Source organism: Sarcophilus harrisii, chromosome 5 (assembly GCF_902635505.1).
Source record: "Sarcophilus harrisii chromosome 5, mSarHar1.11, whole genome shotgun sequence".
In the NCBI taxonomy this organism is placed as follows: Eukaryota; Metazoa; Chordata; class Mammalia; order Dasyuromorphia; family Dasyuridae; genus Sarcophilus; species Sarcophilus harrisii.
Window position 1 is genome coordinate 257,129,879 of NC_045430.1, and position 16,214 is coordinate 257,146,092.

Genomic DNA, 16,214 nt, shown 5'->3' on the forward strand with positions numbered 1-16,214 from the left:
ATTTTTCACTGCAAAAGTTACCCCTGTTGTGGTAGGAGCAATATCCTAATCCCATTCTGTATACAAGTTAAGGTAATTTTCCCCTCAAAGGTCACAAAGCTGTCTCCAGGATTTAATTGGGCTGGAGAATGAAGACCTAAATTGTTCCTTTCTGGATGAAGTTTTTGTAACCTCATGGTTTCCTGGATACCTATTGATATAAAAAGGCATATCTAGATAGACCTGGTAAATGTTTGTACAGGGTTGTACAAGTTGCCTCACTCTGCCTTGCTGACCAAAAGAGTTTCCATATGAAAACTGCAGGGGGAGAGGGTGGGCCTGGGTCTGTCCAAGCTAAGTGCTAGAGAATCCTTGTTATAACTGTATTGTAAGGTGAATACCCAAACCAATGAATCAGAAAGCTGAAATCTTCAGAGTATGGAAGCATTGCAGCAAGCTTGCCACAGTGTCAAACTAACCAAAATTTAGCAAATCACTTGCCCAATTAAGCATTAAAAAAGCTAAAATATGAATGCCAAGGTATCAATTTTCCATTACATCTTTTCTATGTTCTTCTTAACAGAGTATTGGAAAACATATTGACTTTAAGAAACTTGAATCCATTTGAAATCACCAATTAGAGATTTTCACCCTTCTAAGTCCAAAATGATGTGTTTACTAATTACTTTAAGAAACAACATAATTTAACTTACATTTCTAGTTCGTGGAGCCACCGTAAAGATTTTGCTGCAACTCGACCATCATTAAAATGTGGCGTTATCCCTCCAAAAATATCACACCTACTAAAGCTTTCTGGGTTATATTTCCTATTCTTCTTTTCCCCTGTAAAAGAAAGGAGGCTTCTCATTTAGACCAGGGGAATGATTTTATCAGGATCAAGCTTCTAAAGGTATGGGGAAAAGCCCTGAACACCGACAACAACAAAGAATGCCTTGGTGACCCCGGGCAAGTTATAAGCCCAAGAAAGATGGATGTTGATAGATATTACTTAGTTACAAGTAGTGAAGGATCTAACTCACAGCATTACTGTGAGAATTAAATTACTTAACATAAGTAAAACACTTTAGTGATTATATAAATGCTAATTAGCATTATCATCATTGTTATTTTTGCCATCAGTAGCAGCATTATCATTAGCTTCTCTGAGTCTCAGTTTCCTTATCTGTAAAGTAAGAGAGTTAAACTAGATGACCTATAAGGCCTCTTGAAGCTCCAAAATGTTATGACTCTATAGTATATGTTAGTGTTGACATCTGAGATGACTATTTGAAAAGAATGTTCCGTGGAATTGTAATAGGAAAGGTAATGACATAGATATGATACAATATTGGCTCTGGGCAATGGAAAAGGATGGGAATCAAGACACACAAACAGATCTTTATTTAAATTTAAATTTAATAATAATCATTAAAATTTTTGAATGTGCTTTCAATTTATAAAGTCCCTCATATGTATTAACCTGATTTCCCACAGCAATCCTGTGATAAGTTGTTGCTATCCAGATTTATAGATGAAGAAACTGAGATAGAGATTAAAGTGATTTGTCCAGGATGATTCAGCTAGGAAATATCTAAGTCGGGTTTTGAATTCAGATCTTCCTGACCCTGAGCCTAGTGCTCTATCCATTGTGCAACCCAACTTCAGTTCTTTCTGTTTAGACAAATATTTAGCCAGATATTATAATATAACTTATTAGGTTTGGTAGAAACTATTGCTTCTCCTCCCTTAGGCAAAAGGCAAGCAGTGAAGATGTCAAACTGGAAAGACCCATGATTATTAAGGAAATCCTTAGATTTCTGGATTGTAATAGGTAGCTATGTAGTGTAGTGAATAGAGTACTAGGTTTGGAATCAGGAAGACTCATCTTCATGAATTCAAATCTCACCTCAAACACTTACCTCTGAGCAATCTTAATTAATCTTATGGGCCTTAGTTTCTCATCTGTAAAATGAACTGCAGAAGGAAATGGCAAACCACTCCAGGATCTTTGCCAAGGAAACCCCAAATGAAGATTCAGACATGACTGAAAAGTGACTGAACAACAGCAGCAATACAGTCAGCTTGCAGGCTGCTGGAGCAAAAGTTTTGGCCCAGCCTTGCTGGGCAATAACATCATCAGAATCCTGCCTTGGCCCTTAAACTTAAGTATAGGCCCTCGATCCTTAACAGGCAAATACTACCTTAACTACAGAAACCTCAAAGGAAAACATTTATAAAAATAAAAATTCCATGCCTTACCACCTTTTTTAGTACATGTTACGGCATTTCCTCCCTCGAGATATGTTCTGGGCTGGGTTTGATTCAAGCCAGTCCCCTAGGAGTTTTATGGTTAGGGATATTGCTTCTACCATAAATGGGATCAAAGCCAGAAGGCAGGGGGGAAAGAAAGAATCCAAAAGTGTTGAGAGCAAGGAAAAGGCCAAACCTGTAAATGATATTCAAGGCATAGCCAGAGAGCAAAGGTGAAGTTTAGGAAGTAGCTAAGGAAGCAGAAGTTCTGTTTGATGCAAACATTGGCTAGGTGGAGCAGTGGATAGTTAGGTCTGGACTCAGAAAGATTTTCTGAATTTCAAATCCAGCCTCAGACACTTACTAACTGTGTGACTCGGGACAAATCATTTAATTCTTTTTGCCTCGGTTTCCTCATGTGTAAAATGAGCTGGGGAAGGAAATGGAAACCATTTTAGTACCTCTGTCAAGGAAATCCCAGATGGGACACAACTGAAATAATTGAACAAAAAAGGAAGCAGAGGAGACATATAGCATTTGCATGGCAGCGGTAAGCAGAAGGCACCATAGTTAGTAGGGCAGAACGGGCATTGGTGGTAATCCAAAAAGGTGAAGCAATCTGTTTGTGTCAGAGGAGGGACAGAAGTTCCAATTACGAGTAGTAGGTATGGAGGCAAGAATAATGAGGGATAAAGTAGGAAAAGGAAAAGAAGAAAAGAGAGTAGGGAGATACCCTAAATCCAGTACGAGGTATCATATGCCTCTAGTTGAATGAAATGAATTGTGCTCATAGCTCAACTCATAGCCAAAGCTCAACTAAGTGGCCAAAAAGGCCTTAACATGCATCATTAGCCTCATTACACACCCCAAGGCAAGCTAACAATTTATGAGCTTTAAAGGACATGGTATGTGACGGTGGACTTTCCAAGGTCATATGGCAGCTTGGCAACAGGTTTCAAAAAACAAAACAAAACACTGAAATCAGCCAGTATTTTATTATTTCCAGGCTATATTTAACAACAAATCACCAAGGAAAATGCTATCATAAAACTCTATTCATAGTTCATTTTTCTTAGATTGGACAAAGAATACATCTAGTATGTACTAATTATTAAATAAGCTCATCGTCTGCACTTGATGCAGTGGCAGGGGCCCTGAATTGGAAGCCAGAGAAATTAGATTCAAATAAAGTTTTGTAACTCCAAAATCCTGAGAAGCCACTTCATTTTTCTGGGCCTCAATTTCTCAAACTATAAAATGAGGAATTTGGAGATGATTTCTCAGATTTCTTCATCTCTAAATGCATGATCCTTGAAACTAAGCCTTAGCTTAAATTAAAGTTATGTTGCTTTAAAAAAAATCCCTTTGATGTTTTTGCATTTTGAAAGATATGCATGCTTATGTGTTTATGTGTATGTTAGTACACAAACATACATATATATATATATATACACATGAGCTCTGATATGTGTATTACACATACACATGTACATAAATTCTCCCAAGTTCCCTCCTCATAGAAGGGATTGCTTGGGTAGGAAACAGTGTCTGCTTTCAGAATCCGATCCTCAAATGGCATGGTCTCAGGTCCTTTTCACAATTCTCGTTGCCAACCTCTGGAAATCCCTCCATGAGTTTTTAAATGATCTTTCCAAAATGTGGGGTCCAGAATTGCAAAATCTTTTATGTCATCTGAGCAAAGCAGAAAACAGATCTGTAACCTCTGTTCTTGCAAACTATTCCTCTTGTTAAATGCAGCCCCCAGTTCACATTAACTTCTTTTTGATTGTTCTTATACTACTTTCCTATTGAGCTTAAAATCCACTCAAATACCTGGTAGAAGAGGGACTGAAACCCCATGAGGACTTCCCCACACTGAGAGATAACAGGTTCTCCATACATATTTACCCTGTGCTAGATTGTAAGGTTTGTGAGAATAGATTTAGGAATCTATAGATGTCTCATAATGGGAATTTAATAAATGGTTAATGAATGAATCAATGAATATGTTTTATAAATAGTACATATGTATATATTCCCAATCACTATGTTCTTACCTGCATAATAATCGTTGTGGGATATAATATACAGATCATGTCCTTGATCTGCTTCTTCAGATACTTGTTTAGAAGATTTAGGTGGATTCACTACCTCTCCAGCAGGTAAGTCTGAAAGAAGGGCAAATCAATGTGAAGAAATAAAATTAACTCATTTAAAGATACTATTAATTCATGAGAGAGAAGGGGAGAGGGGGAGAGAAGAAGAAGAGAGGAAAGACAGAGATAGGGAAGGAAGAAAGGGAAGAGGGAATGAGAGAGGGGGAGAGATGGACAGAAGCAAAGACACAAAGAGACAGAGAGACAGATAAAAAGGAGAGAGAAGGAAGAGACAGAAACAGAGACAGAAGAGATAGACAGAGACAGGGAAAAATAAAGAGACAGAGAGAGAAGGATGTAGGGAGGGAGGAAGAAAGAGACAGACAGCAAGAGAGACAGAAATACAGAGAGAGAAAAGAAGGAAGAAGAGAAGGAGGAGGAAGAGGAGAAGGAGGAGGAGGAGGAGGAGGAGGAAGAGGAGGAGAAAGAGAAGGAGGAGGAGGAGAAGGAGACCAAGGGAGAAGAATGAGGAAGGAAGAGGGAGGAAAAGGAGAGAGGGAACAGAAGACTGGGAGAGAGGTGACAAGAAAAAAAGGGAAGACCCAAAAGATATATCCAAAAAGAGTTTCAATTTGTACAAATAATATAACCATTGACTGCCCAAGAAGCCCAAGATGAAAATGAATTGATACCTTTGAATTCCAAAGGGGGCCACAACCTCATCCACACTCTGGCACATTAAGGAATCCCCAGACTAGCTGAGGCATCTTTGAATGTTTCCAGAGTCTGTTTGAAGCTCACAAATACTCAAGAAAACTGTCATATATACAAGAGTGGCAATCCCCAGCCCAGCTGAAGCAGCGAGAAAATCAGAGGAATAGAGAGGAGGTATCATTGCTAGGTGGACCAAGCTTCCCCTACACCTCCCTCCCACTTGGACCCCTCTACTTCAGACCCTAGTGGAAATAAATAGCCCCTGGGAGGGGCTGCACCATTCAGGCCACAGGTCCTGTTTCCAGTTCAGCCTCCACAGTAATCACCTGGGGAAACAACTCCCTGTGAAGACGTACCCTGACATCTGCTTCTGTGGGGGACTCAGCCACAGCTACTGAAGACCCAGAACAAGACCCCAAAGTGCTTGACACTGCTGAAAGGTTCAACACCAGAAACTGATATGATTTTATTGGAGGAAACAAGATTTAAGATGTACTGCTACCTGCTCTGCCACTACACACTAAAAACCATGAGAACTTTCCCTCTGACTTATTAAGCAAAACTTCTCTGTTTATTCTCTCTCATTAGACTGTAAGCTTCTTGAGAGTAAAGAATTATCTTACTTTTCTATCTGTATATACAAGATACACAGACAGTGCTTAATAAATTATTTTTTAATTCCTGGTTCAGAATATATTGAACCAAAGAATGTGGTCCAAGATCCCCAAGGCTTCCCTCTTAAGTTTGGAACCTCAAGTAAGGTTCAAAGATACTTTGGCTCTCCGCAACTAATTTTGTTTAAAGTAGGTAGACTGAGTGTGAACTCTTTGGCTACTACTCTTCATGACAAAGATGATCTTGGGAGTCCAAGAAACTCATTTAGATCAAAAAGATTTAGCTGGAGTCTGAGGTCTTCCAGGTCCAGTGAAGCATTCTAGCCTCCCAACCCTGAGATGTTCAGTAAACTCCCCATTTCCCCATCATTTGCACTCCTCTTGAAAAGCCCAATACCTATTTCAGTATAAATAACATGTATGAGCTGGAAGAGTTTCCCTGTCAAATTTCATGTTTCCAAGAATTTGGAATTATATTCTCATTTTCATTTCCAATTATTCTCCAATTTTTAGGAGTTCCTAATAATTTAGGTTTTCTGTGCTTTGACCTTGTTGCATAGTGTTTGAATTTTAAGCAAATACTTAGATGTACTAGGTTAAATAATCCCCCTGTCAATGAATCAGTTTTATAAACTTTGATTTCTATATATCCAAATGGAGAAAGGAGGTGTTCCGGTAGTACTTTCTGCAGATATGATCATCTTAGCCAGGGGGATTATATTACATCTCCTCCATTTCCTAGCCAAGGGTGATTTCATTCACGGAAAGGGAAATGATGGAAACATAAGCATCAACATGGAACAGTGAAAAGAAAACTAGTTTGGGAATCAAAGAATATGGTCATTTAACCACAATGGGACTCAAGTTTCTTCTTTTGTAAACCTGAGTATATTGGCCTAAATAAGCTCTTAATTTCTTCCCAGCTCTAGATTTATGGATCCTCAAATCTTCTTCTTTATCCCAACTGGATAATTGTTCCTTCTTGGAAGTAGGCAGGGCCAGGTCTGCCACAACCATGCCCTAGGCTGGGGGGCTACTCTGTCCCATCATCCCAATCTTTTCATTCTTAATCATCACATACATTGTTTCTATATTTCCCACACACTACAAATACTTGACATTTCCTTATACTTCTGAGGAGGATTTGTGCGATCGCTATCATGTTTGTTACCTCTGAAGTGTTGTGCTCCAAATGTTGTATAAACTGTATCAACATATTCAGGTAAATTTTGCGTTTGATCGTGGGACCTCCCTAATGGCGCTCTCCGATTACTGAAATAGATGGATTCTTTTGTTTCCTTAAATCTTTGTTGAAATGTAGTTATAGGAAGTGGATTGATCAAATGACCCATCTTAAAGGAACCATACATAACATGATTTTAATACAAAAAATTAAAGGTGAGGGTCTAAAATATCATATTATTTTAAAATATCATTCTGTGAGGAAAATATATTTGATAGTTGAGGTTGTTAAAAGGCAAGAGGAACAGTCTGCTCATCTCTCATTGGTAGTAAGACATACCAGTGTTGAGATATGATTAGGAGTATGATTATGTGCCTGAACTTGTGGCTGTCAGTGATTCCAGGAACTCAAGGTAGGTTCTCAAGGACAGCTCTCCCAATTGCCATCTCATCAACTCAAGACATTCTAGGATACAGGACCTATGGGAGTGGCAACAAAACCAGCCTCCACATTCCCAGAACTGTACAAACTCTTTCCAAATACTCTGTCATGATCCCTAATCCCAATTTGTAATTATATAATAAATAATAATATAATAGCATATAGTATACAATTATATAACATAATATATTTATTAAATTTATTAAATATATAATGTTGTATAGTATATAGCAAAATATATAGCATATATAATAAGTAATTCTATAACAAAAAGCAAGCCCGTTTTTACCATATCTCACCAACACATTTATATCCTTGAAAAAAAAAATAGATTTTTCCAAAGTTATGTCTCCTCTTTCTCCTTTAGCAAAATCTGAAAGAATCTTTTGCCTTTACTAGGAGGAAACTAATGTATGCAGCCCACTTATTTGTGAGCAAGGTTTCCAGTCTATGGATGAATTCTTACATCTATCTATAATTCCTTCTCTGAAGATATCTGTAGCAGTGATCATCCCCATCTTGCCATTCTCCCTCCTTCCCTCTCCAAAAATCTCAGAGCAGTTGTTTATGTAATCATTGACCATGGAGCGTTAAAGATGGAAGAAAATAACTTAGAAAGCATTAATTTTTGTTATACTATGTTATGGAAATGTTTTGTTTTATTCCATAAATGAAAAAGTATATTTTTAAATAGCAGAATTAGAACTAGAATGCAAATGTTCTTACTCTTCTTCTTCTAGAGGAGAAAAGTTTTTTAGTTTTCAGTTATTTTTTGAAGTCACTTCAAATTTAAACATTCTATAAATATGAGCTTTCTTCTACTGCATATATTCCTACTCTGTCTCTGCACCAGAAGATAGAGGAAATAAAAACATTTTGACAAGTGTTCCAAATTGAACGGTATAGAAATTCATTAAGAAAATGTGTGTGCATGTGTGTGTGTGTGTGTGTGTGTATACACACATACACATTTTCTTAATGAATTTATATACATATATATATATATATATATATATATATATCCTTGTCTTTTTGATTTAGGACTTTCTTTTTTACTGCTCATAATTAACATCTTTTCAAGTGGATGAATAGAAAACACAATTATAGAAGTAGGACCAGGGGAAAGGTTTAAATCCAGTGCCTGCATTTCATCAATTCATGATTTCTCTATTTTCCACATCAAAAATTTAAAATTAAAAGGAAAGCAAAATACCTTGAGTGACATATCGTATTTTTTACCATGTATCAAATTTGAGACATCAGGATCATTTGCTCTGCCATAAAATATACGTTCAGTACCAGGATCTGGATACCTCGATTTATAAAACTTTCTCTCATTGAGTGGAGTCACAGGCTGAGAGAGAGAGAGAGACAGAGAGACAGAGACAAAGAGAGACAGAGATTGGGGGGGAGAGGGAAAAGAAGAGGAGCGGGGAGAGGGAGAGACAGAGAGACCGAGACAGACAGAAAGAAAGAAGAAGAAGAAGAAGAAGAAGAAGAAGAAGAAGAAGAAGAAAAGAAGAAGAAGAGAGAAGAAAAGAAGGAAGAAGAGAAGAAAAAGGAAGAAGAGAGAAGAAAAGAAAAAGGAAGAAGAAAAGAAGAAGAAAGAGGGGGAGGAGAGGAAGGAAGGAAGAGAAATAAAGAAAAAAGGAAAGGAAAGGAAAGAGAATAAGAAAAGAAAGAGAAAGGGGAAGAATTATTATGATGAAAAAAAAAAACCTTTAAAATAGAAAAGCCCCATAGTTCACAGTAATAGAATTCTATGACTGTAGTGTCTGTCTGTAAAACATAACTGAAAGTCTTGACTACCTCTTTTATCTCTTTTCCTTCAGTGAATCATTCCTCTTCATCTACAAATATGCCCAGGTGTCCCCTAGCCTAAAAAGGCCTAATTAGATCCTTTTCCCTTGGACCTTCTCCTATTACTGTTTTGCCACAAAATTCATTGAAAGAATTATAGAATTTGTGAGTTGCTTCACCTTTTCATCAATCAGCTTTCTTCTTAGCCCCTTAGAATCTAGTCTTCAATGCCACTATTGTATTAAAAACTCTCTCAAGTGTGTAAGGTTGTCAAAGGGAGTCCTACTGGCCAAATACAACATCTTTCCCTTCATCATCTCCCTTGAACTGCAGTGTAAAACCACTAATCACACCTTCTACTTGAAATTGTAAGCTCTATGAGGGCAAGAACATTGGCTTCAAAAATCAGTCCTATTGATCACTTTAAAGGTTTACAAGATGCTTCTCTTGCAGTGACCTTGTGAGGTGGGGAGTACAATTTTTTTTAATTGGCCCATTGATTTTACTGGTATAGGGAAACCCTGGTGAGGAAATTACTTTAACAAATTGCTACTCAGAACTGTTTTACACCTTGTAACCTAACACAAATGTTTAGTTCCATTTTACAGGTAATGAAATTGAATCTTGGCAAGGTTCAGTACCCAGCCTATTACTTCCCATTCTCTATTTCCCAGTTTTGTTAAATGTCTTCATTGTAGTTTTCATATAGTCTTCAGAGTATGTTGTTTGAACTAAATGTCGTCTGAACCAAACAGAAAACTCTCACTTTCCTTGGCTGCCTAGCCATATATTAGCCAGGTTCTTCCCCTAACTCTCTGATCACACCTCTTTAACTTCTTCCTCCTTGGTCTTTTTTTCACTGCTATAGGTAAACCTTTCTCAAGATGCAGCCCCTCATCTCTTGACTACTCTGGTCTACATCTCTGCTCCCACCTGTTCAACAAAATCAGTAGATAGAGAACTACTTATCTTTCCCCCAAAGAGTTCCTCCATTGTCAGTTGGTTTTGGTGAGAACTTTTATTTTGTGACAAGGGGAATAAGACATCAACAAAGCTTTCTTACCATAACATTAATATACAATTGCACTCCCTTTGAGTCTACTAAAACAAACACGATACAACCCTAAACATTCTATATTATATAGGTATGTATGTGTATATATCTGTGTTTATGAGAAAAAGTTACATAATTAATTATTTTTAGTGTTACCTTTTTCTGCTAAGTATCAACCATAGCAGCTCAGAGGCTATATAATAAATCCATTATTTTGGGATTGGGGAATGTCTAGAGTGAAAGTTCAGTAATATATAAATATGCAAGTCAAGGTTTCAAGTCGAGCTTACCATGAGTATGTGTCAGAGGTAAGATTTGAATCCAGATCTTCCTGAAACCAAGACCAGATCTTTATCCACTATGTCACATTATCAAAAGAAAAAATTTTAATTCCAACTATGAAATTTTGGGATCATGGAATGACAGATTGTCCTTATGAAGGAACCTCAGAGCAAAGATAGTTCAATCCCCTCATTTTCCAGAGGATTAAACTAAGGCCCAAGGAGTGGTATTTTTTTCTAGTTACTCATGCAGTAACCATTGGAAGCAGTATCTGAACTCAGGACCTTCAATGCAAGAGTCAGTGTGATTTCTGATGTACCTCAATATCTTCTATAAACAAAACCAAAGTTCATCTGAAAAACCCTACTGAAAATCAATAGCAATTTGTCTCTGTTTTACCTCCCATAGAAATAAATTACAATAGCAATATTTAGAAAATCAATAGTCAAGAGTCACTAACATCTCATCTTTGAACAAAGTATTAGATTCCTTCTAGTTAGGATGAGTTTACTCAGTAATAGTTACTATCAAGAAATGGCATTAATAGACAACTTTCTGATTTATATAGTCCCTCTGAAATCAAATTGAAAACCTGATTATTTCCATTTTCTATGTGAAGGTCAGATAAATTATCTGACTAGCCCAAGGTAACAGAAAAAGAGGCTTCTAGAGCCAAAATTGATCCCTTTGAGGTTTTTTTGACTAACATTTATAAAACACTTAGCACTGCTCCTAGGTGGTTAATAAATGACTTTTCCCTTCCATTTTCCCCTTCTTTCCATTACACCAGGATTGCCACTATAGGTCATCGACTTTCAGGAGTTCTGATTTGGGTAGGAATTCAACATCTCTAATTCCACCTCTTTTATTTTGTAAATAAACATATTTAGGTGCTAAGAGTTAAGTGGTTTGAGCCAGAACTAGAACACGGGTCTCTATTTAGTGCTCTTTCCCATCACACCTTGAGTTCAAGTATGTTTGGGAACCAGTATCACCTTCACTTCTCACCAAACTCTATCAGATGAAAGCCTATAAATATTCTTGGAGCTTATATAAACTTAAGAGAGAATATTGAGAGTTAACTAAATTTTCCTGAAGGTCATATCTACGGCAAAAAAATAAACATGTATTTATTGACAACACTCACTCGAGGCCATTTTTCAGTCAAACAGTTTTCAGTTCTATATCCAACTGGATTAAGTTTCCCTGCCTAAAAAGGAGGGAAAAAAAAAAAAAAGATGAAAACTAGAAGGCTCAGCACTGTCAGGAAAGAACGTTGCTTTGAAACTTTGCCTGAGCTTGTATTTTCAAGTTACAATCCCAAGTGAAATAAAAAATAAAATGTGTATGTGTACATATACATATGGACTAGTATATCTTTATAAATCTCAAATTATCTTGAATAGTCTCCTTAAGGAGAATATAATGTTGCTAATAATCATTTCAAAATAAGTAATAAATGGAAAAATAATTTCTTCAATTACTTTCTGAGATCCAGAATGGACTTTGCTCTAGGACCACAGAGCTAGAAGGGATCTGGGAAGCCATGGATCAACTTCCTCATCTTATAGATGCTTAGGAAGATCACCCAGAAAGTGGGCATTAGAATTGAACCCAAGGCTCCTGTAGGATTCTAGAGACAGTATTCTTGACAATGTAAACACCATTTTCCCCATTGGTTAGACTTAAATGTGTCCTGTTACACACCAGTGGGGCTGATAGAAAAGAAGAATGTTAATTAGCAAGACAAATGGGAAGGATAACTGGGAAATGGGAAAACTGCTTGGAAATGATGAATGGGAAAGTAAATAACTAATATGTCAAAGTTGGAGTGGGAAAAGCCTTTCCTGAATATTTAATATTCAAAGATTGGTGAATACAAGTACTCAGGGCAACATGCAAAAGGTGCTGTAGCCAGAGTGAGGGATAACAGAAAGAACCTAAGTATTGTAACTGGTGCATTCAAAAGGTTTAGAAACAGAGAAGGAATTGTAACATACCCAATCCTTCCTCCATGGAAGGCTTATGAGAGAACAAGAGCAAAAATGAAATAGAAAGTTTGAGACCTGAAGCGGGGAGGGATTACTCCCCTAAGGAAACCAGGGATTGTATCAGTTTCCAAGGAAACAGAGGTACAATATGGGGACCCAATATGGGTCAATGGATACTAGGAGGCAAAAAAATAACAGAGAAAGTTTCTACAAAGTAACAAGTGCTCTCCATAAATCACCGTGGAAACCAGTGCTCTGACTTAATGGTAATACTGAGGCACTAGGGTCCCAGAGAACGGCAAGGGGAAGGAAGAGGAAAAAAGGAGAACGGATTGGGGGTGCAAGGGAACTCAGAACTCACAGTTGGCCAGCCAGGATTCCGGTCAAAAAATTTCCCAAGGTAAACAGGCCGGACATTATCCGGGGGCTCCACGTCCACTTCCGTGGGCGCCAGCTTGAAAAGGCAAGCGGAGGGCTCTCTCCCCAGCCCGGCTGTGGCCTCGCTCTCGGGGTCCACACTGTATATCACCCTGGTGGACAGCCCACTCTCCAAGTCCAGCGGGAGCTCCGGCTTCTGGTCAGGCCCCAAAGGCTCGGGACTGGAGAACTTGGACGAGAACACCACGCCGGGCTTGGGACACGGCGGGGGCTTCTCGCCCGCCTTCTGCGGACCCTCTGGGGCTTTCCCGCGCTCCTGAGCCGCGGGGGGCTGGCTGGGTAACTCCGCGTCTTTCTTTTGGTCCGGCTCGGCCGGCGGGTACAAGTAAGCCAGGAGGCTCGTCTGCTTGGGGCTGCGGGTCAGCGGCACGGGCTCGGGCTCCGGGGACAGCTCCTCGCCCTCATCCAGAGGCCGCAAGGTGTCCGTGGTGCAGATCGCCTCCGGCACCTGCTGGTACATGGGGAGCGGTCGCCGCTGGAGCATCGGCCTTGGGAGAGGGACCGGCCCCCCGGGCCGGCCTTGTTCCGGACTAGGCGCATTCGCGGCTGCTGGGACTTCCAGCGCCGCGGGGCTCCCCCCGCCCGCCGAGGGACGCCGCTCTGGCTGGGGCTCCATGACCGCAGCCCCCCGCGAAGGGATGCCTCCGATGCCGGGGCACGTGGAGTGGTCCAGGGAGAGAGGAGCGTCACTATTTGAACTGGTTACCTAGGGAACGGGGGCGGGGCATGGTGGGCCCCGCCCCCTCGAGCCCGTTCTCCTTTCTCCCCTTGCTCCGGCGCCCTTTGTGAGGTTCCTTTGCAAGAGTAGAAGGGTAACCCGCTCCCCGCCGGCTGCCAGGGAAGGGGTCTCTGAGCTGCTGTTCCTCTCCTCTGAAAGGGCTGGGGTCGTTTGGGGAAAGTTCATAGAATCAAAGGTTTAGAACTGGAAGGGACAATAAGGGCCGGGAAGCCCGACCCTCTTATTTTACAGACGAGGAAACTAAGGCACAAAGTGCCAACGGGATCCTACCGCGAGTAAGTGTCTAAGCTTAGCTCTGACCCTGGAGAAGTGCTTTTATCCCCTGTAGCTCATTACCTGGTACGCAATCAATGCTTCCATTCTACTGGTGAGAAAGAGTAAGGGGGTCCCTTAGGAGCATGGCTTCTTAAGCAACACTCTTTTTTCTTAGTTTTCCAGAATTTCATTTTTGAAAGCTTCCGCTGAAGGTGCATGTCAGACTATATCCAGATTTTTTTCTCCCGTTCGATTACAAATTCAAAGATGTTCCCATCATCATCACCCCAATAATTGGTTTTCCATATTGTTTGCTCTCCACCTTTTCAGGAAGGGAGGGGAGAAAGCATGGGATAAGATGCTAAGTTTCCCTCAACATTTTTATAAAGCTAGAATCCATTTCCTTTGCATTAGGGATTCCAGACCTGAAAGAACAGGCCTCCCACCCTTGGAAAAGATACTAGAAGACCTGGTTTTTAATGAAAAGGTAAAGTAGAAAATGCTTAGATGTTCCACTCTAAACACAAAGTTCTAATCAATGTCTAGATAACTGAAGTCCTCCATCACTATCCTCAGGTCATATCCCCATGTAGGTCATCTAATGCTGTCCAAAGGCCTCCTCTTTTTCCTCATTCTCTTTAAATGGCCTGTTAGTATATTCCTGTGACAGGATTATCACTTCTGCTTCTGCCTCACTTTAACTTGCCCATAAAGTCTTCCCTATCATACCAATCCACAAACATTTATTACATGTTTCTTATGTGCCAATGCTAAAAGATACAAAGAAAAAGCAAAAACAGTCCCTGCACTCAAGAAATTTATATTTTAATGGGGGAAACACTACATAAATGATTATGTACATATAAGACATATAGAAAATACAAGGTTACCTTAGAGATGATGACACTAGCACTTGGGGGTGCCAGCAAGAATCTCTTAGCATTTGACCTATCTCTTATTTGAAGCCAGAGATTCTAAAACTCAAAGACTGGAAGAGAGGGTGTTTCCGGAGCAAGAGGAAAATAGCAAGAGCAAAAACAGGGACACTGAAACTGGAATGGCATATCTTTTAAGAAGAGCAAGTATGCCAATAGATCTGAATTGCAGAGTGAAATAAAGTCTTTATGATTTTCTGTTTATGATTAGAAAAGTAGAAAGGTGCCATGTTGTAAAGAGCTAATTTAAATGCAAAAAAATAAAAAAAGTTTATATTTAATTCTAGGGTAACAGCTACTGGAGTTTAATGATTAAAGAATGACATGGTCAGACCTATGTTTTAGGTATGAAGACTGTGAATTGAGGAAAGTCTTAAGGCAAAAAGATCAAATAAAAAGTATTGTAAAAAAAAAAAAAGGAAGGAAAGAGAACAAGAGAAAGAAAGGAAAGAAAGAGGAGAGAGAGAGAAGGAAGGAAAGAAAGAAGAAAAGGAGAAAGGGAGGGAGAAAGGGAGGGAGGGAGGGAGAAAGGAAAGGAAAGGAAGGAAGGAAGGAAGGAAGGAAGGAAGGAAGGAAGGAAGGAAGGAAGGAAGGAAGGAAGGAAGGAAGATCCACAATGGCTTACAATAATAAATGAAAAAATACTGTAAAAGTACAAAAAAGCCCAACCATGGCCTGAAGAAGAGAATTGAGAAGATACACCTCTCCCAAAATGTTTGCAAAAGTGAAAGCTACATGGATGTAGAATATTGCTTATATTTTCGAATGCTTTTCAAATACTTATTAGTTTGACTTACTTTTTTCCTTTCTTCCTCTCTTTCCTTTTTCTAATTATTTTTAAATTTTTCTCAATTATATATAAAAACAATTTTTAACTTTTTAAAAAATTTTGTCCAAATTCTTTCTTTCCCTATCTCCTCTGTCCCCTCAATGAGAAAGCAAACAATTTAATATAGGTTAGTAATATATAGTCTTACAAAATATGTTTTCATATTAGTCATGATGTAAAAGAAAATGCATTCCAAAAGTTCAAGAAAATAAAAATTTTAAAAGTATGCTTTCATTTGCATTCAGATTCCATCAGTTCGTTCTCTGCAGGTGGAGAGGATTTTTCATCATAAGTCCATTGGAATTTTCTTGGATCACTGTATGTTGAGAATAGCCAAATCGTTCACAGTTGATCATAGTACAATATTGTTGTTACTATGTACAATGCTCTTTCAGATCTACTCATTTCACTTTTCATCAGTTCGTGTAAATCTTTCTGAGAGGAACCTACTTGACATTTCTTATAGCAAAATAGTATTCCATCACAATCATAAGGCTGTATATGAATGTTATGGAATATTAATGTTCTATAAGAAATGATCAGCAGCATGATTTCAGAGAGTCCTGGACAGTGTTATGTGAACTGATGCTGAATGAAGTGAATAGAACCAAGAG

At 38.9% G+C, this 16,214-nt stretch overlaps 1 protein-coding gene across 1 annotated transcript in view; it reads right to left on the reverse strand.

Moving 5' to 3' along the window:
• Nucleotides 1–13,522, reverse strand: part of EFHB (EF-hand domain family member B) — a 35,986-nt gene extending 22,464 nt beyond the window's left edge. The window contains exons 1-6 of the mRNA XM_031940335.1: nt 12,766–13,522; nt 11,561–11,623; nt 8,491–8,631; nt 6,825–7,005; nt 4,287–4,397; nt 693–822 (exon numbers count right to left, since the gene is read on the reverse strand). Coding sequence (XP_031796195.1) covers nt 693–822; nt 4,287–4,397; nt 6,825–7,005; nt 8,491–8,631; nt 11,561–11,623; nt 12,766–13,458 — 1,319 coding nt within the window. The 5' untranslated portion in view covers nt 13,459–13,522. The remainder of the gene's footprint in view (nt 1–692; nt 823–4,286; nt 4,398–6,824; nt 7,006–8,490; nt 8,632–11,560; nt 11,624–12,765) is intronic.
• Between the last annotated feature and the right edge of the window lie 2,692 nt (nt 13,523–16,214).